Genomic DNA, 21,725 nt, shown 5'->3' with positions numbered 1-21,725 from the left:
CTCTTCTGTCTGCCCAATATTTCTTCATTCTTTCAGAAATTTTCTTTCTTTCTTCATCTGAGACCACTCTTCCTGTACTCCTTTTATTGATTTTCATTTGTAGTCTGGTTTGCGGGTCTTGCAGTATTCTGGTTTTCTCTGTCTTGTTTTTTTAGGTCATCTACTGTAATTTGAAGTTCTTTTGTATCTTCCTTAATTTCTGTTCAAATGGCTCTGAGCACTATGCGACTTAACTTCTGAGGTCATCAGTCGCCTAGAACTTAGAACTAATTAAACCTAACTAACCTAAGGACATCACACACACCCATGCCCGAGGCAGGATTCGAACCTGCGACCGTAGCGGTCGCTCGGTTCCAGACTGTAGCGCCCAGAACCGCACGGCCACTCCGGCCGGCCCTTAATTTCTGTGATCCATTTAATGTCGCTCCTGCTATTGCACAATTTTTGTACTATTTTTTTTTACTAATTCTGTTTTCTGGAGTTCTCATCAGATGTCCAAAGAATGAGATGCGTTTCTTCCTGATTGTGCTGATGACTGGTTCTATTTTCTTATATACTGTTTCATTTGATGCTATTCTCCAATGTCCATTTATTTTATACTGTTTATTTATACATGTCCTAATCATTCTTCTTTCTATTTTTAGTATTCAGTCAATTTCTGCTGTATTAGTTGTTTTGAAGATAGTTTTAGCTGCATACATTATTTCTGGTTGTGTAACTGTTTTATAGTGTTTTAATTTTGCATCTATAGATAGGCTTTTTTTGTTGTATGTAGTTTTGGTAATGTAATTTGCATAGTTCAGTTTTTTTATTTTATTATGCCATGATGGCTTCTCATTTAGATTGTATGTTATTATTTTACCTAAATATTTAAATTTATCAACAATTTTGATTTCTGTTCTCCTATTGTAATTTTGTTGGCAAGTTGTGGATCAGTTAGCATAATCTCCGTTTTTTCAAATGATATTCTAAGGCCTACTTTCTCTGCTATTTCTTGTAGTGATTTCACTTGTTGCCTGGCTTCTTGAACGGTGTTGGCTAGGAGAGCAAGATCATCAGTGAATCCCAAGCAGTTTAAGCTAATATCATCTTTTGCACTTGCAATTCTTATAATTTTTGGATTGTCCTTGTACCATTCTCTCATTATGTATTCCAGTGCACAGTTGAACAGTAATGGTGATAGGCAGTCACCTTGTCTTAAGCCTGTTTTTATGAGGAATGATTCCGAAATTTCTCCTCTAAACTTCACTTTTGATTTGGTGTTGGTTAGAGTGAGTTGTATTATTTTAATTAGTTTTGTATGGAGTCCTAGATTTCTTAAAATTTTTAATACTGAAGGTCTGTGGAGACAGTCATATGCCTTCTTAAAATCTACAAATGTTATTGCCAGAGGTTTGTTCCGTTTCTTGTAGTATGCCATAATCAATTTTAAACTAATTATCTGCTCTGCACAGCTTCTCCATGGTCTGAAACCTCCCTGATATTCCCCTAACTCCTGTTCTAATTGCTCCTTGATTCTTTCATATAGGATCTTGGATAGAATTTTGTATGCGCAATCTAGGAGAGAGATTCCTCAGTAGTTGTCTGGGTTGCTCTTATCTCCTTCTTCGTGTAGTGGGTGGATGATAGCTGTGGTCCAATGTTCGGGAAATCGTTCTGTTACCCAAATTTTTGTTAGAGCCATGTGTAAGGAAGTCTTGACTGTGTCACTTGCATATTTCCTCATTTCAACAAAAATCTGATCTTCTCCACAGGCCTTATAATTTTTTTGTTCTTTAAGAATTTTTTCTATTTCTTGGAAGGTTGGAGGGTCTAGTTTGTTAGGTTTGGTTTTTATTGGGGTATTTATGTTGATTTGTAAGGGTTCTTTGGGTTCCTCGCAATTCAGAAGTTTGTTAAATGCTTTTGCCATGATTTCTGCATTCATTCTATAAATGAATAGATAATACGAGGTGCGGCTAGAAAAAAACCGGACTGATGCTGGAAAAAACATTTATTTACAATTATTTACAATTTCATGTTATCTCCTTCAATGTACTCTCCTCCTCGGTCTCTACACCGCTCCATACGAATTTTCCACTGTTCATAGCAATGCTGCAGATCATTTTCGGTAAGTCCATACATTACTTCCGTCGCTTTTTCTTTTACTGCTTCAACAGTCTCAAATCTAGTTCCTTTCAAAGCTGACTTGACTTTAGGGAAAAGAAAAAAGTCACAGGGGGCCAAATCAGGTGAGTAGGGTGGATGATCTAAGATGGGAATGTTGTGTTTTGCCAAAAACTTCTTCACTGACAACGCACTGTGAGCTGGGGCATTGTCTTGGTGAAGGATCCACGACTTTTTTCTCCACAAATCGTTCCGTTTTCTCCGTACTCGCTCACGTAGGGTAGCCAGGACGCTAATGTAGTAATGCTGATTCACTGTTTGTGCCTCTGGTACCCAATCAATGTGCACAGTCCCTTTGATGTCAAAAAAAAACAATCATTATTGCCTTGAATTTCGATTTTGACATTCGTGCTTTTTTTTGTCGTGGAGAACCAGGAATTTTCCAATGCATCGATTGGCATTTAGTTTCGGGATCGTAAGTAAAAAACCACGATTCATCACAAGTAATAACATTTTGTAAGAAGGTGGGATCACTTTCAATGTTTTCCAGGATGTCAGAACAAATCATTCTTCGGCGTTCCTTCTGTTCAATTGTGAGACACTTTGGAACCATTTTTGAACACACTTTGTTCATGTTGAAACTTTCATGAAGAGTCTGCCTAACACTTTCCTTGTCAACTCCTGTTAACTCAGACACTGCTCTGATTGTTAAACGGCGATCTTGTCGAACAAGTTTACCAATTTTTTCAATGTTTGCATCAGTTTTTGCTGACAATGGTCTGCCAGTGCGAGAGTCATCACTGGTGTCTTCGCGGCCATCTTTAAATCGTTTAAACCACTCAAACACTTGTGTTCGCGATAAACAATCATCGCCGTACACTTGTTGTAACATTACAAACGTTTCACTTGCAGATTTTCCTAGTTTGAAACAAAATTTGATGTTAACACACTGTTCTTTCTGTACACTCAACATTTTCCGACGCACAGACAAAACGTCAACTACTTAAAACAGACGCCACGGGCAGAGTGAGTGCAGGAGGCAGATGAAACTCGAGCAGTAGGCGGAGCGAGAGTCACGTGACAGGCCACGCGACTTTCAGCCTTATTGCATTCGTTTTATTGTTTCACCAGTACTAGTCCGGTTTTTTTCTAGCCACACCTCGTATAATCCACAAAAGTAACTCTTTTTAGCATTCACAGGTTAGTGCTTAAAAATCTATGTTGATTGAAGAGGTACCCTTGTAGATTTGAGATGGGCAAAATCGTTAATCACTTTTCCAAAATCTGTATTTTTGAGCATATCACATTCTATGGACATCAGCAATAAACTGGTTAATCTCTAGTCAAGCATTGTACTTCTTAATTCATTTTTTATTCTTTTCAATTTGGAGAAGGAGTGTTCTGTGCTGCAGTTGGTTACCACCATGCTTAAAAAAATTCTCAATGCGATTTCTACATTTGGAAATGTGTCTTCAGTTTTGTTTTCTTTCAAAAGATGATGTATTTCCAATGTACTATTAGTTCCCCATTTTTACTGTGAACAATTTTCAAGTATTCTTTTAAATGCAGACATTCCGTTTCCAACTATTGCTTGTTAACATCTTCATAATTTCAGATAATTCTTTGCAATTTTGTCTCATCTCTTCGGAATTCAGAGTTTTCAAGCAAAAAAATAAACCAAAACATTGACTAATGTTTTCATATGAACTTGATTGCTGTTTTTGAGTGCTCAGGGTATCAGTTATGGGAAGGAACGTTTATATTGTGAATTCCTCTTTTCCATTCAGATGGACTGCCAGTGCAGAGGCATCTAAAAAATTCTGGCACAAGCTTCTACATTTTTTTCTTAGACATAGGTCCTTGTAATCAGATTCTGGGTTTCTTTTTTATTTGGCAAATGATTTGAAATCGTCAAATTTATCCCTGAGATTAATGATAAAATAATCAAGTGAAGCAAACAAATTAGTTGCAATGTGCAGGGTTATTATTTCTTTCTGAAAATAATTATTTATTTTGTCTATTCTTTCCAATATAGAGCTCAAATTTCTGTTAGTATAATAAATTCTAGCTTTCGCACTTTTCTTGACAGACTATGGGCTTCATCTCTAGTTGCTCTTGCCTGTTCTGTATCTTCTGTGATGAACATCAAAGTTTCTGTAATTTGTTTATGATCTTCATGCAGGGTGCTTACTGCATCATCTGGGGCTGACCATCTGGTGCTGACCATCTGGTTTGTGAAAGACTTGTAACAACTTTTTTTGAACCTAAATCTCCTGTCAATATATTCCACTGATGGGTAGACCTCGATGAAAGTTGTTCACTTTCTGAACAATTTCAAAAAACTCTGTTGCTTCTGATACACATCCAGCTGTTGGACACCTACCAAGTGTAGTGAATGTGTCCCGCACATGATACAAATGTGGCAAATTCACATTTCTCCTTGATTCTTGCTTGTATAGCAGTATACTTCTCTGACATATTTGAAGCATTGTCGTAGCTTTGTCCTCTGCAATATTTTATGGGAACATCATGATTCTCTAAAAAATTCAATGCGGTTTCTGTTAACTACTCAGATTTATGGTCTTTTGTAGGTATAAATTTCAGGTACCTTTCAACAGGAACACGATCTTTTATGTATCAAATTATAAAAGTTAGCTGGTCAACTAGAGACAGATCGGGTGTACTGTCAATGCTAATGGAAAAAGTTTTTGCTAATTTAACTTCATTTATAATTTTTAGGGCCTTTTTTTCCCATTATGTCAATAAACTCATTACAGATATTTGCTGACAAATAAGAAGCAGTATCTTTTCCAGGATTCTCAAATTTTTGTAAATGATCTGCAAGAAATGGATCGAATTCACTCAATAATTCCACACATCCCAAATAATCTCCATCCTAAGATTTCATTATCGCCATGGAATGGAAGCCCTCTCTGTGCCAAAAATTATACAACAGCTACAATCCATTTAAGTACATTTCTTCAGTAATCCACTTCTTTTTTATGTTGATGATAAATGTATACCTGTTCTACCAACTGTTTTACTTTGTGCCGGATAAGTCATCATAGATTGCCTATGTGCTGGGCTAGTTTCATGTGTTAAAATTATGTTATTAATGTGCTTCCAATCATTACACCCGGTCGGAGAGCATAGATTTACGCCATAAGGGTAAAATAAACAGCATAAAAAGCAAAATACAGAGTTTTTGGAAGGCGAGTACAACAACCACTTTCTTTCGATGCTGGCATTGTTCTTTAATTTGTTAGTAAATAATGATTTGTTGAAATACCTAGTTACTGATTTACTACCATCTTTGTAGGTTCTGGATGCTTCAGAAAAGTCGGAATATTTGTTTTGAAAATATACAGGTCCCTTGCGAATCAAAATTTCACAATTTCTTCAGTTGTATCTAGTGAGTATTCTGTGAACCCACCTGAGGGATTCCATGTGCTGCAAAGAGGAAGAAGAGAGACCACAATAGGTGTCCAGCCCACTGGTAAATGTTGCATCTCAATGTTACCTGAGATTCTCTGCTGACAGGCAGTGTCCCAAGGATCATGTCTCAAGAGAATGATTCCACTGCAGTGTCATACAATTTACCCAGTTGCAATTAGGTGCCGTGCGGGAATACCTCTGTTTATGGTGGTGGTTGCCAAGTGGACAGCAAAATCGTGTCCTGAGAACCAGCCTCTGGATGAGTAGTGTGAGCAGGAGATGATTTCTAGCAGAGGGAGAAGCCAAACAACCATCCTCAAATAATCTCAGAATGGTGTAATTTTGTGGTGTCAGTTGCAATTGTTGATGGAAGTGGAAAAATGTGTTGAGGCTGTCCATGCAGAGAAGGCACCTGCTGATGGCGGAGTTGGTTACAGCGGTGAATGACACCTCAACTTCTATATACATAATGTGACCTTTAAGCTGGTGAATTTCTGCCATAGTCCAACTAGGGCAGCACTCATACGATCAGGTCCAGATGGGGATGCCAACAGGATACTGCTGATGATGTATAAAGGCAGCTGGGTCTTCATGCTACTTCTGCTTTGTGGGGCAGTGGGGGTTGGGGATGGTGTGAGGCTGGTGGCTGTGAATACTCTCAGCGGGATTCCATACATCATAGAAATCATTGTGCAAGACCTAAAAATGTGGTTAATCCCATATTTCTGAATTTTTCTCCCATGGCTTAAGGCATTTAAATCTTAAGGTGTGTACCGTCCTCTCTGCCTCTCCATTAGGCTAGATGGAAAGACAAGGGCTTAGATGCTGAATCCCATTTTGAGGGCAGAAATCCTAGAGTAACTTGCATGCAAATTGTGGACCATTACCAGAAACTGTACTGTAATCCTCAGTGACAAAGATCGTTGAGAGCACCCTCAACAGTGGCTTCTGCTGTTGTGGAGTAGAGACATATGATATATGGATAATTAGACAGTGCAACAAGTGTAATAAGCCACATGGAGCAGGGGAAAAGCCCTGCAAAGTCAACGCTGATATACTAACAGTGTTTCATGGACGTAGGCCACAGTGAAAATGTTGTGTGAGAGCCAACATGTTTGGGCAAGCAGGCCAATCCCGATGTAGTAGGAGCTGAGATACTATTGAGTAGGATCCCTATCAGTAGCTTCCACAACTTGGGATGCTGTGACAGGAAACATCATAACCAATTGTCAGACATCTGTATCAATGTAGAAACATGCATTGGCTGTCCTATGAAAATCTAGGTTGGGCCTCATGAGTAACTGTGACATTGGGTCTGCATTACTATACTGATGTATCATGCAGTAACAATTCAGCTAATTGTAGGCACTCAAAAGTGACACCAAAGTCTGAACCCATTTTGTTGTTCTCTCTGAAAGCTTGTGTTTTAGCCAAAGAATAGCTACCAGGGGCTTATGATACATAATAAGGTGGAACTGGGTGCTATAGAGTTTCCCTGTTAATGCCATTTATATTATGCTACATCCAACAGTATTTGCAACTAAACTAGATCAATTTTGAGAAATCATTCACCAGCAATTCTGGTTGTGGAATGGGGTAGACAGCTACACAGTATTGTGGATTTATAGTGTCTACAAAGTAACAGTTTAGAATTTAGCTTTCAGATTACAACAAATGGTGATGCAAAATCACTCTGTGATATAGATACAAGCACACTTTGTGATACTAACAGGTCTTATTCAGCTTATACATTCAGTTTTGGTGAAATATGAATAACTCAGGATCAAAAAAATTTTGACATTGCTCCTTATTTTAAGGTGATGTTGGCCTGGCAATCCACCACTCAGCCCAGGCCAAAACTAAAAATATCAGAACATTCACCATATAATGTCTCCAGTGATAGATAAGGTATTGACATAGAGTTATTACCAGCCCCTTGAATGGAAAACACCGATGCCTCAAGGCTTAAAATATTTGCTGTATCGATAAGTTCGACAACAAGGATTTGTAAAGTGTTTGTGACCGTCTTGTGTGAGTTCTCTAAAATCTTCAGATGAGAATCTGAATGTTCTTGTAGGCAACAGTGTCTCAGTGACTTATGGCTAGTCTAATAATGTATAACTATCATGATTAATTAGGTGACATGGCTCCTGTATCTGTCTCAAAGCATACACATTGTTTGTACATTACCACATTCATGTGTAGAGGCTGTGACGTAAGCTGAGATCCATGCAACTAGCAGAAATGCTGTTTACTTCCATATCTTAGGATTTGCTGGACAGGTGAGGTCAGCTGGAGTGTGAAGAAACAAATATCTGCAATATAGCCACTAATATCACACTTGTGTCGGTTAGACCGTCAGTGAGAGAGCACTTCGATTTCCTGCTGCTAATAAGGCGAGTACACCGTTTGCTTGTTACACATTTTTACGAGCTTCAAACAGGTACAACTTATTTTCAGTTATCTGGGTAGTTACTATTTTATTTTTGTAATTTCTTGTGTGTTTGAGTGCCTACTAGACACAACCGTTTATTTTAATAACAGTGTAGTGTACAGTATCGCCGTTGCTATCGACCCTCGTATCGTACAGGCTTTTGTTTGTTTGGTTAGAACAGCTCAGTGTCGGTTAGACCGTCAGTGAGAGAGCACTTCGATTTCCTGCTGCTAATAAGGCGAGTACACCGTTCGCTTGTAGGGTAAACATAGTCATGTGTAGGGACTGTGGTTGTTGTGAGCGGACGCAAGGAGAATTGGCCACTCTTCGGGGGCAGGTGGAGGCTTTGTCTGTTAGGCTCATCGAGCTCGAGGCGCAGGCGTCGGCTCGTAGTGGCGTTGGGGCAACTGTGGTGAGACCTATGCCTACTTCGGTGGCCTTGGAATCGCATGGAACCCCTGATGTCGCTGCGTCTTCCGGCAGTGAGCATCTTACCGGTCAGCCATCACTCCAGGGTGAATGGCGGACAGTGGTGGGCTCACGCGTGCCTGGCCGAAAGGCGAAGGTGGGATCTGGCTGCGTGGCAGCTGCCTTACCCCTTTCCAACAGGTACGGGGTGCTTCCTAGTGGTGATGACATCGTTTCCGAGCCACCACAGGATGCCTCGCCTGTTGGGCCAGTGGCCGATTCTCCGGCAAGGTCCCGACAGTCACAGAGGGCGGGCCTATTAGTTATAGGGAGCTCCAACGTTAGGCGGGTTATGGAGCCCCTTAGGAAAATAGCGGGTAGGTCGGGGAAGAATGCCAGTGTGCACTCGGTGTGCTTGCCAGGGGGTCTCGTCCGTAATGTGGAGGAGGCCCTTCCGGCAGCTATTGAACGCACTGGGTGTGACCGGCTGCAGATAGTAGCACATGTCGGAACGAATGACGCCTGCCGCTTGGGTTCTGAGGCCATCCTTGGTTCCTTCCGGCGGCTGGCTGATTTGGTGAAGACAACCAGCATCGCACGCGGAGTGCAAGCTGAGCTTAATATCTGCAGCATAGTGCCCAGAGTCGATCGCGGTCCTCTGGTTTGGAGCCGTGTGGAGGGTCTAAACCAGAGGCTCAGACGACTCTGCGACTATAATGGTTGCAAATTCATCGACCTCCGTTATTGGGTGGAGAACTGTAGGGCCCCCCTAGACAGGTCAGGCGTGCACTACACACCGGAAGCAGCTACTAGGGTAGCAGAGTATGTGTGGCGTGCACACGGGGGTTTTTTAGGTTAGAGGGACCCCCCCTTGGGCGAAACGATAAAATACCTGACGGCTTACCAGAGAGGACATTATCATCGTTGATAAAGAACGTCCGTCCTCAGAGACCAAAAACAGGAAAAGTCAACGTAATATTGGTAAACTGCAGGAGTATCCAGGGCAAGGTTCCTGAATTAGTATCTCTTATTGAAGGAAATAGTGCGCATATAGTATTAGGAACGGAAAGTTGGTTAAAACCGGAAGTGAACAGTAACGAAATCCTAGACACAGAATGGAATATATACCGCAAGGATAGGATAAACGCCAATGGTGGAGGAGTATTTATAGCAGTAAAGAATTCAATAATATCCAGTGAAGTTATTAGCGAATGCGAATGTGAAATAATCTGGGTTAAGTTAAGTATCAAAGGTGGGTCAGATATGATAGTCGGATGCTTCTATAGACCACCTGCATCAGCAACCGTAGTAGTTGAGCGCCTCAGAGAGAACCTGCAGAACGTCGTGAAGAAGTTTCGTGATCATACTATTGTAATAGGGGGAGACTTCAATCTACCAGGTATAGAATGGGATAGTCACACAATCAGAACTGGAGCCAGGGACAGAGACTCTTGTGACATTATCCTGACTGCCTTGTCCGAGAATTACTTCGAGCATATAGTTAGAGAACCAACTCGTGAAGCTAACGTTTTAGACCTCATAGCAACAAATAGACCGGAACTTTTCGACTCCGTGAATGTAGAAGAGGGTATCAGTGATCATAAGTCAGTGGTTGCATCAATGACTACAAGTGTAATAAGAAATGCCAAGAAAGGAAGGAAAATATATTTGCTTAACAAGAGTGATAGGGCACAAATCGCAGAATATCTGAGTGACCACCATCAAACGTTCATTTCTGAGGAAGAGGATGTGGAACAAAAATGGAAAAAATTCAGAAACATCGTCCAGTACGCCTTAGATAAGTTCGTACCGACTAAGGTCCAAAGCGAGGGGAAAGATCCACCGTGGTATAACAATCATGTACGAAAGGTACTACGGAAACAAAGAAAGCTTCATCATAGGTTTAAGAGTAGTCGAATCATAGCTGATAAGGAAAAGCTGAACGAAGCGAAAAAGAGCGTAAAGAGAGCAATGAGAGAAGCATTCAACGAATTCGAACATATAACATTGGCAAACAATCTAAACAAGAACCCTAAAAAGTTTTGGTCATATGTAAAATCGGTAAGCGGATCTAAATCCCCTATTCAGTCACTCGTTGACCACGATGGCACCGAAACAGAGGACGACCGAAGAAAGGCAGAAATACTGAATTCAGTGTTCCGAAACTGTTTCACTGCGGAAAATCGTAACACGGTCCCTGACTTCAGCCGTCGCACGGACGCCAAAATGGAAAATATTGAAATAAACGATATCTGAATTGAAAAACAACTGCTATCACTTAGTAGCGGAAAAGCATCCAGACCAGACGAGATACCCTTAAGATTCTACAGTGATTATGCTAAAGAACTTGCCCCCTTTCTATCAGCAATTTATCGTAGATCGCTGAAAGAACGTAAAGTACCTAGCGACTGGAAGAAAGCGCAGGTCGTTCCCATTTTCAAGAAGGGTCATAAATCAGATGCGAATAATTATAGGCCTATTTCGCTTACGTCAATCTGTTGTAGAATAATGGAACATGTTTTGTGTTCTCGTATTATGACGTTCTTAGATAATACAAATCTCCTTCATCATACCCAACATGGATTCCGCAAACAGAGATCATGTGAAACTCAGCTCGCCCTATTTGCCCAAGAAATTCACAGTGCCGTAGACACTGGCGAGCAGATTGATGCCGTATTCCTGGACTTCAGGAAGGCATTTGATACGGTTCCGCACTTACGTTTAGTGAAAAAAATACGAGCTTACGGAATATCGGACCAGGTTTGTGATTGGATTCAGGATTTCCTAGAAGAAAGAACACAACATGTCATTCTTAACGGTTCAAAATCTGCAGATGTAGAGGTAATTTCGGGAGTACCGCAGGGAAGGGTGATAGGACCTTTATTGTTTACAATATACATAAATGACTTAGTTGACAACATCGGTAGCTCCGTGAGGCTATTTGCAGATGACACGGTTGTCTACAAGAAAGTAGCAACATCAGAAGACTCGTACGTACTCCAGGAGGACCTGCAGAGGATTAATGCATGGTGCGACAGCTGGCAGCTTTCCCTAAACGTAGATAAATGTAATATAATGCGCATACATAGGGGCAGAAATCCATTCCAGTACGATTATACCATAGGTGGTAAATCATTGGAAGCGGTAACGACCGTAAAATACTTAGAAGTTACTATCCGGAGCGATCTGAAGTGGAATGATCACATAAAACAAATAGTGGGAAAAGCAGGCGCCAGGTTGAGATTCATAGGAAGAATTCTAAGAAAATGTGACTCATCGACAAAAGAAGTAGCTTACAAAACGCTTGTTCGTCCGATTCTTGAGTATTGCTCATCAGTATGGGACCCTTACCAGGTTGGATTAATAGAAGAGATAGACATGATCCAGCGAAAAGCAGCGCGATTCGTCATGGGGACATTTAGTCAGCGCGAGAGCGTTACGGAGATGCTGAACAAGCTCCAGTGGCGGACACTTCAAGAAAGGCGTTACGCAATACGGAGAGGTTTATTATCGAAATTACGAGAGAGCACATTCCGGGAAGAGATGGGCAACATATTACTACCGCCCACATATATCTCGCGTAATGATCACAACGAAAAGATCCGAGAAATTAGAGCAAATACGGAGACTTACAAGCAGTCGTTCTTCCCACGCACAATTCGTGAATGGAACAGGGAAGGGGGGATCAGATAGTGGTACAATAAGTACCCTCCGCCACACACCGTAAGGTGGCTCGCGGAGTATAGATGTAGATGTAGATGTAGATGTTGCACACATTACTGATATCAGCCGTGTCTTTGATCATAGAGTCTAGAGCAGTTTTTACATAATGGAAAAACACTGTGTGTGTCACACTGAAGTGGAAGAAGTGGTTACACATCTTTAATATGATGTTTTGGTTCAAGCCCTTTTATTTGATGGCAAGGTTATAACCCGAGCTAGGTAGTTTAGCTACACAGAGCAGCAGGCTTGACTACTTCAGAAGTGTGTGTGACTGACAGTATTTAGTTGAGTGTTGGATTGGCTAGTTTTAATGCTTCTTATGAAACTGGAGTGTGATGAAACAGAATGTCTCTAATTAGAAAATCAGCATATAACTGTCTGTGCTTTTGGTATTGGCATGTGTAAAGGTGCATTTTCTCCTTAATCCATGTACATCAACTATTCAAGTGACACACATTTGAGATTGTTTCTTGTGACAGTGATGGAATTTGAAGCCTCTCTGGAACTAAATGACAGTGGAGACTATTACATTCTCCCATTAGTCTTCAAGGGACCGATAGCCGTAGCAGTCTGGTCCCTTCAATTCCACAAACCAACCAACCATTACTCTTCACAAGTGATAGGGTTATGGCATTTACCAGATGTGACATCTTATAGAGGAATTGTAATAGTCCAGATTCTGACACAAAGAAAATATTCATACAGCTGCTCTGGATCAATTAGGTGGAAGGTGGAGACATGCTGTCAGAGCTGCTAAAGTTACACCAGCCAGTCTTCCCAGTCTTGACTGTACTCTTGTAAAAGCAGTGGTGATAACTATCAAACAAACTGTACCGAAAAGTCCAAAGCAAAGATCCAGTGATGCTCACAGTGTGTTAAGCATTCAAAGAACAGATTAATCACACAGCAAGAGTGATGTTTGTAGCCCTTAGTGACCCCTTTTCTTGCATCCAGAGCCAGTGGCATGCCCCTTTGTCAGCTGAAACTAAGCAAGTGATGTGGTGCAGGGCACATGAATTTACAAAGGCTCACTATTACCACCAAACGGTGAGGTAGGCTCCAGACACAGTGTGTTGCCTGGTGTGATATTCTGGTCAGATATCAGAACATGTGTTTGGTATGACACTCAGGATAAGTGAAATTTTATCTTAATATTAATTCATTGATAAAGAATACTGAATTTATGCCAACAAGGATTATTTCAGCTAAGTGTGCACACAGTATGGGGAAAGTGTAACAAAAAGTTAACAATTCCATGATTTGTGTGTGTGTGTTGGGGGGTATTCTTTTCTTGTGAATTATATGTTATAGAGTCCTGACGAATTTTAAAATCTGCACTTGTAGTGGCAGTTAATCTTAGTTCGACATGAATAGTGTATCTGATATGCTTAAATAGTAGCTGCTGCTGAGCAATCAACTGAATATCCATGATAATTATTAACTTTATTCATTGGTGCAAGAAGATGCTGAAAAGTTCTCATCTCAATCAAGTCGATGTACTTGTGGGAAAGTTTCATTAATTTCTAATAAGGTAAAATAAGAAAAATTAGGCTTGTGCAGATGTACACAAATAAACCATCATCTCAGATCATAGAGATTCACAAGAATTGTAGATGTAGGTGGAGATGAGATGTATGAGCAGCTATTTTCCGGCTGATCACTCTCGAGTGTAACAGACTGGGAAATAATGGTGCTGGCACCTCACATTGTGCAGTTGCCTGTTGTTGTTGATCACTGAAATGTTAGTCTGTTGCTTCCATTATCTCCACACCTGAAAACTCTTTTCCTTCAAATATATGTTGATATTTGGAAAGAGAAAAAAGTATGATAGTACAAAGTTTGATGAGTTTTCATGTTTATCTTTTCATTTTCGTTTCTTGAATTGGCAATTTTTGTTGATTTGTAGTACTTTCTTCTGGTAACCTGTCAGCTTAAATATAGAAGGTTTTCATTATCCCAAAATATTGTTCCTGGGACCTAGCCTGTTGTTTCAGTCTTGATTCTTACATCCTTTGACAGTTCTGGTAATATAACCATGTTTCACCAGTAACAATAGGCATAACTAAATGTCCAGTATTTTATGTAATCTTCGTCTGCAAAATAAATTGATATGCTTTGCAGCAGCCTTCAGTCAACTTTACACTTACTTTGGCATTTCTTACCAAACATGCATTTTATTCATTCTCATGATATCTACAGTATTTCAGCTATTTCTTCAGCAGAATTTTGCAGGTATTAGTACATAAGTTTGTTGCTGGCATTTATCCCCAGAGCTGAATGTCATGGCAGAACAAAGTTTCACGCCTTCGAAAACCCTTAAATCTCCCACACCGTTAAAATAGCCAGTTAACCCTGCCCCCCTTCCTCCCCGATACTTTAAGGAATCGAACTCTCACGTACGAAAAGTTTCAAATTGTATTATAGTTTGCTGTAAGTTGCTAAATGCTCTCGTGATAAAACAATGGATGAGTGTCATCTGGGTAATTTACGATCCATTTAAAGAAAAGCTTTTTTTTTTTTTTGGTTCATGCAAACAATCAGTGGTTTCAGTAGTTGTCATAATTCATGGCCTCAAAAGTGTTGTGCACCTTCATTCCAAAAGTCTCTCTGTACAAAGCTGACACATTAGCTCATCAGAGTGGAATGTAAATGGACCCTTTTAATCTCTGCATTTTATTGTGTCAATGAATTTCATTTCTGGTATTCTTTGTGAATGTTAGGATGGTGAAGATAATGGACATGGGTTTAAATAGGAGCAGGATTTAAACCCTTGCCTTGATGATTTTGTTTGCTGGTAGCTTTTGTAAATCAGTTCAGGCAGATATCAGAGTGCAGCTTTGTAAAAGAAGGCTGTATCCAATTCTTTTGTACATTATTGTAGAATAATGTGGAATGATATTAAAAAACAAATTAAAGGAAAAGCACAAGCCTGGCAGAGATTCACTGTGATAATCTTAAGATAACGTAATTCATTGACAAAAGAAGTGACTTTCAGAAGACCTGTTTGACCAGTCCTTAAGTGTTACATATCAGTTGGGGAACCTTACCAGGTTGGATTAATAGAAGAGAGAGAGAAGATGCAATGAACAGTACCATGTTTCATCACTGCATCATTTAGTTGGCGCAAGAGTGGTATGGAGATGCTCAACAATCTTCAAAGATGGTATTGTGCATCATAGAGAGGTTTATTGTTGAAATTGCTAGTGTGTGCATTCTTGGAAGAGTCAGGTAACATATTACTTCCTCCCGCATAATTCAACAGATATAACCTCTGCCACATACCAGAAGCCCTCTCCCTCTCCCTCTCTCCACCCTCTCTCCCTCCCCCCTCCCCCCACTCTCTTCTTGCTGCCCCCCTCCTCCTCCTCCTCCTCCTCTTCCACTTCAATGCATAAATCACCTAATTCCTTACATGCGGACAAGTTCAGTCTCTGCCAAGATACTACCAGTAAGTACATAATTCTTAAGTTCTGTCAAGGAGAGGTTGAGAACTTTTCAGCACTCTCTCTTACATGCAAAAATTTCCTTGTGATACAACTTTTAATTGTGTCTTTTATCATAGGTTGGTGTTACCCTTAATAACTCGTGAAGTTGTTAGCCTGTTCCATGCTGGTGAAAATTCAACAGACACTTTAGACCTTAGCACGTATGGATTTTTATACGGGACATTCCCATCAGCTCCAGGAGTGTTTGTGTTTGCAACACAGTACTCAGTTGATATTGACTTGGTATGTTGACTAAATTTGCTCCTTCTCTTTATTGCCACAAAGCTTCACATTATGTAAGCTGTAATGTCTTTCTTTTTGTACAGATTGCCAGTTCAATGGTTGCATGTACCTTTGTCTCAGCTCCACTCATGTTTGTGTCAGCAAAAATGATTACTGTTGACAAAATGGCACCTTCAAGTTATCTTCAAGAGCTAGATTCATTTGCATTTGACATAAGTGTAGCTGGAATTGTTGCTTGTGTAAGTATAGTTTAATTCTTGGTGTTTTATATGTACACTAGTCAAGCTGAAATGTGTTGGTCACCAATGATATATGTAGCAAAACAATTCTCTGTTTACAGGCATGGTTGCTGGTTATCTATATCTGTAACAAGAAGTACAAGAAAATTCTCCACAGAGTAACATTTTGCTTAATTATTTCACAGGTCAGAATTCTTTTTAATTTTTGTACTTTCCTGTGATAGTTTATGCATAAAGTAACTTCTGCTGATAAATCCTACCAATACTGCAGTGTAGATGGTGTTTTGGGATGTCCCACATACAGGTTACTGGTTTGGGTAGAAAAATATAACAATTGCATTTATTATGGGGCTGTGTATGATTAATGAGGAGGCAAGGGAAAGAGTAAAGATGACCTGTTGTCATACAGTTGAGGCATTTGACACACACACACACACACACACACACACACAGTGTGGTGGTGCAGCAAAGGAAGGGGTAGGATTGTGGCACCAGCATGTGCTCATAACATGTGACGAAATAAGTGGTGAGTGTGGAACAGAGATAGAAGCCATAGGAATTACAGGATTGAAGGTTATGTTCTGGAGACAATGTTTATACAAAGAGTATTAAAAAAAATAGTGGGAACTACATTTATCTACATTAACATTATCTCCTTCAAAATATTCTCCATTAGATATTATGCATGTATGCCAGCATCTTTTCCAATTCCCAAAACACTTCTGGAACTCTTTCTTTGTGATAGCTTTTAGCTATCATAGAAATTTGTTTTAATCTCATATATGCTTGTGAAACGATGATCCTTTAAGATTTTCTTTGTTTTGGCAACAAAAAAGTAAAATTGGACCATATCTGATGAATATGGAAGCTGGTGCATCATTACAGTACTGTTTTTCAGCCAAACATTTACAAACGAGTAACAAAGTAGTAACAGGTGCATTATCAGGGTCTAAAAGCCGTGAATTATTTCACCACAAAGAGAACTATTATTTTTATTTTTTTTTTTTTTATTGCATCACGCATACAGTGTTGAACTTGTAAGTAGTTCTCTTTGTTGGTTATTTGACCTTGTGGTGAGAGCCTGTGATGCTATTAAAGGTGATGACACAGTGAACATAAACTTCACATTAGACCACACCTGTTGAACTTTCTTGTGGTCTTGGTGATCCAGAGTACTTCCATGGGGACAATTGATCCTTAGTTTTGTTGTCATACCTGCAAATCCATGTTTCATCATCTGTTATGACATGTTTCAGTAGTTCTGCATTGTTGTTGACTTCATCTACTTGCATCTGTCACTGTTTTTGTATGAAACTCACTAAATTTTACTGCCACACATTTCATGTCCAAAGCATAAAAAACCACCCTTGACATGACACAGTTGATATGCCCACATTGTTACCAACTTCTCTGATTGTGATTCAGCATTAGTTCGTATGCATTGCTTTTACTTTTTCTATGATTTCATCAGTGGGTGGTAAATCATTGTTTTACTAACAGCAGACTCACCAAAAGCAATACTTAACACTTCTTAAATTTAACTGCACTTTAATCTGGTCTTACATTAATACAAATTGTCTGGTCCATTTGTATACAAAATGACTGATCACCAATACTACCAAAACACGCACAATCTTTTTGACAGTTGACAAAAGACTAAATAGCCAATATGGATATCACCACACAGATAATTTTTAGATACAGTTTACCTACACAAATGTGAAAAAATCACATAAATCAGGCTAATGCAACACAAAATTACAAAATGCCCATTACTTTTTGTGCACACTTCATACGCACAGTTGGGTGAAGTTAGTGTTGTGGGACGGGAGAGGAGAGGATCCAGATAGCATAGGTTTGTTAAGTAGCCACTGAAATTGAGTCTGTTGCTTTCAGTGACAAATTCTGCCAGTGGATGATGTTCTTGGTTATAGTTTGTTGGTGGCTATTCATTTGAGTGGACAGCTGGTTGGTGACCATGCCAGTACAAAATGTTGTGAAGATGGCACAGAAGAGTTGAGTGTAACATGGTTGCCTTTCATGTGATGGAGCAGGATATGCATGTGGCAGGACTGTGGTGGGTGCACAGAATATGTCTTGCTCCTGGTCTTCTACACCAATATGACCTGTATGACAAGGTAATGGGTATAGGCATGGGATAGTGAAGGACTAAAATACTTTTCAGATATGATGAATAGAGGTGTACTACTTCGGTATAAATGGAACTTCCTTCTTTTTTTTGGGGGGGGGGGGGGGAGGAGGGAGGGAGATATTCCTCATTTCAGTGCATGATGAAAGATATTTGAAGCTCTGCTTGAGGGTTTGATTAAATTGTTACAATCTGAGCAAGTGGTATTAGGTAAAAGGCATTCGTCTTTGCAGGCGATAGTGGTAGTGGTTGCAGTTTCAAGTGCATATGTCAGCAGTACATGAGAGGTCTAATTATGGATGAAGACTTAGCAAGACCTTTAAAGACTTGGACAAGAGATTGCTCATCACTGTAAATCCTTTGTGACTGGTTGCTGGCCTGTGAGGGAGAAACTTTCCGATGCTTTCTCTCACCTGCTCTAACATATCAGTGCATTGAGACTGCAGTGTTGGGCCTGTGGCCAAAAATTCCGAATCTTGTTTATGTGCCTGTGTACCACTCGGTGCCTCTAGGATGAGTTAGTGATTCTCTTTGCTCTTACAATTGTTAATAATGAGAAATATTTAGCAATATTCACAATCAAATAACCACACATCAAAATGAAAATCCTTGAACTGAACATCTTTTCATATTTGAATGATTCATTATTAATCTGAAGTGCAGCTTAAATGTCAAATGAATTGTAACATATGAAGTTTCATAACATAATTTGTCTTCTTATACAAGTTTAACATGCATCTTTCCACAGATCATTGCCTGTATTGGTGTTATATTGTGGTCAGTGCTGGATCGCTCCAAAACCTGGGCCTTATACCTTCAGTTTGCATTTTACACAGTCGGTGTATACAGCTCTCGATTGTGGACTGCATTCCTGGCTATCACACTGCTGTTTTTCCAGTGTCGAAGTCTGTGTTTCGCATTGAAATTGCAGCCATATTTTATGCTTACAGGCTGGGGGTAAGTGAGATAATCATTTATATTTTATACTTTTGTTTTGCTAAGGTGGCTGCTAATAATACCAGTGTTTGTACTTTGTGTAGCAGAGACTAATTGTGAGGATTAGTTTAAAATTTTAATTATTACATGAATTTTTTTGTTAGCAGGTATGTCTCTGCAGTCCTGGTACACATTTAAGTCCCTGTACTGTAGTACCATAGCACTCCACTAGAGGAGTAAAACAAAATTGTTTGTTGATAAAATGGAGAATCAGTTCAGTTTTTGCATTTTAGGGGGACAGCATTGAACCAATCCATGCTGAGTTGAAGGAAGTGTATGGCAACAATGCAGAATTGTATGCCACAGATGCATGTGGTGTGATCACACAAGTCTGAATGACAAAGAACAAAATGGCAGACCATCTCTCTGACAAACTGGGAATCAGAAGATAAATAAAGCCCCTGGTTCTTGGAGACCAGTGTATCACAATCGTGCCAGTAGAGGGAAGACTGCGCACACACACACACACACACACACACACACACACACACACACACACACACACACACACGTATGTGCACTATTCAAATGGAGTGTGGAGCTGTAGCCGTATGGAGTGGCAGGATAAAAAGGGGGATGATGGGTAGGAGAGGGATAGGCAGCAAGGGAATGGGATATGAATGTGGAACTGGCAAGTTTGCCCTGCAACAGGCAAAGGAAAGCTGCATGTGGTGCATAATGCATTGGAGGAGGGGGTGCAAATCTCCTCTTTCCCCTCACTCCCCTCCCTTTCAAATCTATTGTGTACCTGTTACTGTGGCTGAGATATGGCTCAACAACTTCATTCCAGAAATGAAACAACAATCAAAGCAGAGTTTAAAGTTGACGGTCATGCACTAAAGCAGGTGAAGGTGATTTTATATTCCAGAAAGGTTGTGACTAGAGACTGGATTATATGCATTTCCATGTTGCGTATGCATTTGCATATTTGGCTCATTTTCTCCGGCTATTGCATATTTTAACTAAAAACTAGTGAGAATGCATATTTTTGCTCTGTTTACAGTATTTTTAAAATTTAGACGGGCGGTCTCTAGCTCGATTTAGTTTTGATGACTCACAGATTGACCACGACCTAGAACTGCATACAATCACTAACCGAGTGGCCACTGCCTAGTGAAATCATTACACAAGAAGAACAGGAACAGGCAGGCAGAGTCAGTGCTCCTGCACCCGCACCCCCAGTTAACCCCCTCCACTGTCATACCATACGCATCAGCAACAATTAAATTAAACTACACAAGCTTTTAGTCACATGTCCATTGTTTCTATTTACTTGTACACAGTTGAATGTGTTTACAATGTGTAGTGTGTAACATGTTGTGTGTCATGCTGACAAAAAGGAAACATCATTTCGTGGATAGCTGACCATTCTGGAACATTTAAATATGACAGAACTGACCATTCTGGAACATTTAAATATGACAGAATTGTTTTATATTGTCAAGTTTGTGAGAGAAACTTTTTGTGCAAAAAAAAAAAAAAAAAAAAAAAAAAAAAAAAAAAAAAAAAAAGTGTAATAGACCAGCATGTCAAGATGAGTCTTCATATCGTAGGGATGCAGAAGAAGGGACCACAACAGCAACTTCTGACAACAGCTAGTTGCAGTAGCAGGGATTTGTCCAAAGGTAACCAAAAAAGTTGGTTTAACATGGATCTATGTGAAACATTCACTGCAAGCAATCTTCCTCTTCACAAACTTACTAACACTTCTCAAAGGCTTCCTGCACAAATATTGCTTAAATCAAAATATATCACATGAATCAACATTGCATAAAAATTACATACCGACAATTTACATAAATGTTCTGGAAGAAATACGCAATGAACTCAAGGACAGCATTACCTGGATTTCAGGTGATGAAATTATAGACATTTGTGGCAGTTACATTGCCAATTTAATTGTTGGTGCTTTAAAAGAAGAGTGTACCTCTTCCTACTTAGCGGCCTGCAAAGAACTTGTAAAAGTAAATGATTCTATAATCGCCAGATTTGTGAATGAGGGTATTAGAAAAATATTTCCAGAATCTTCTCCTAACCACTACCAGAAAGTATTCAGAATATGATACCAGTGTTCTAAATGTACTGATTTTTAGCATGACTGACACTCTTCCTTGTAATTGATATACAGCGCTCTTCCCCGTAATTGATATGCACAGGTTAGACTTTGAGATATAATGCATGCGGTAAGTATAATGTTTTTTCATCATTTGATCTTGCATATTTCAACACTTTTGATGCATTTTTTAAGCATTTTAATGCTTATTTGCATGTGTATTTTAAGATTTTTATGATGCATATCATCCGGTCTCTAGTTATGATCATCTGGTATGTGGCTTTACCATGGTCAATTCTTCATGTAAAATGTACCATACTCTCACTTCTGGTATGCCTATGATGTCAACTACTTCACATACTGTTAACTGCAGACCATCTAATGCCATATTGTGCACTTTATTATTGTTTTAATTTGTGTTTGCGGTTTTCTGATATTATTAACATAAATGGTT

The 21,725-nt window shown here is 39.6% G+C and overlaps 1 protein-coding gene across 1 annotated transcript in view; it reads left to right on the top strand.

Moving 5' to 3' along the window:
- LOC124556360 (integral membrane protein GPR155) overlaps positions 1-21,725 on the top strand; it is a 179,626-nt gene that overhangs the window by 110,265 nt on the left and 47,636 nt on the right. Inside the window, exons 6-9 of the mRNA XM_047130326.1 lie at positions 15,669-15,834; positions 15,918-16,073; positions 16,175-16,258; positions 18,971-19,179. Of these exons, the coding sequence (XP_046986282.1) occupies positions 15,669-15,834; positions 15,918-16,073; positions 16,175-16,258; positions 18,971-19,179 (615 nt within the window). The remainder of the gene's footprint in view (positions 1-15,668; positions 15,835-15,917; positions 16,074-16,174; positions 16,259-18,970; positions 19,180-21,725) is intronic.

This window comes from Schistocerca americana, chromosome X (genome assembly GCF_021461395.2).
Source record: "Schistocerca americana isolate TAMUIC-IGC-003095 chromosome X, iqSchAmer2.1, whole genome shotgun sequence".
Classification (NCBI taxonomy): domain Eukaryota; kingdom Metazoa; phylum Arthropoda; class Insecta; order Orthoptera; family Acrididae; genus Schistocerca; species Schistocerca americana.
This window is presented reverse-complemented; position numbering and strand designations above follow the sequence as displayed.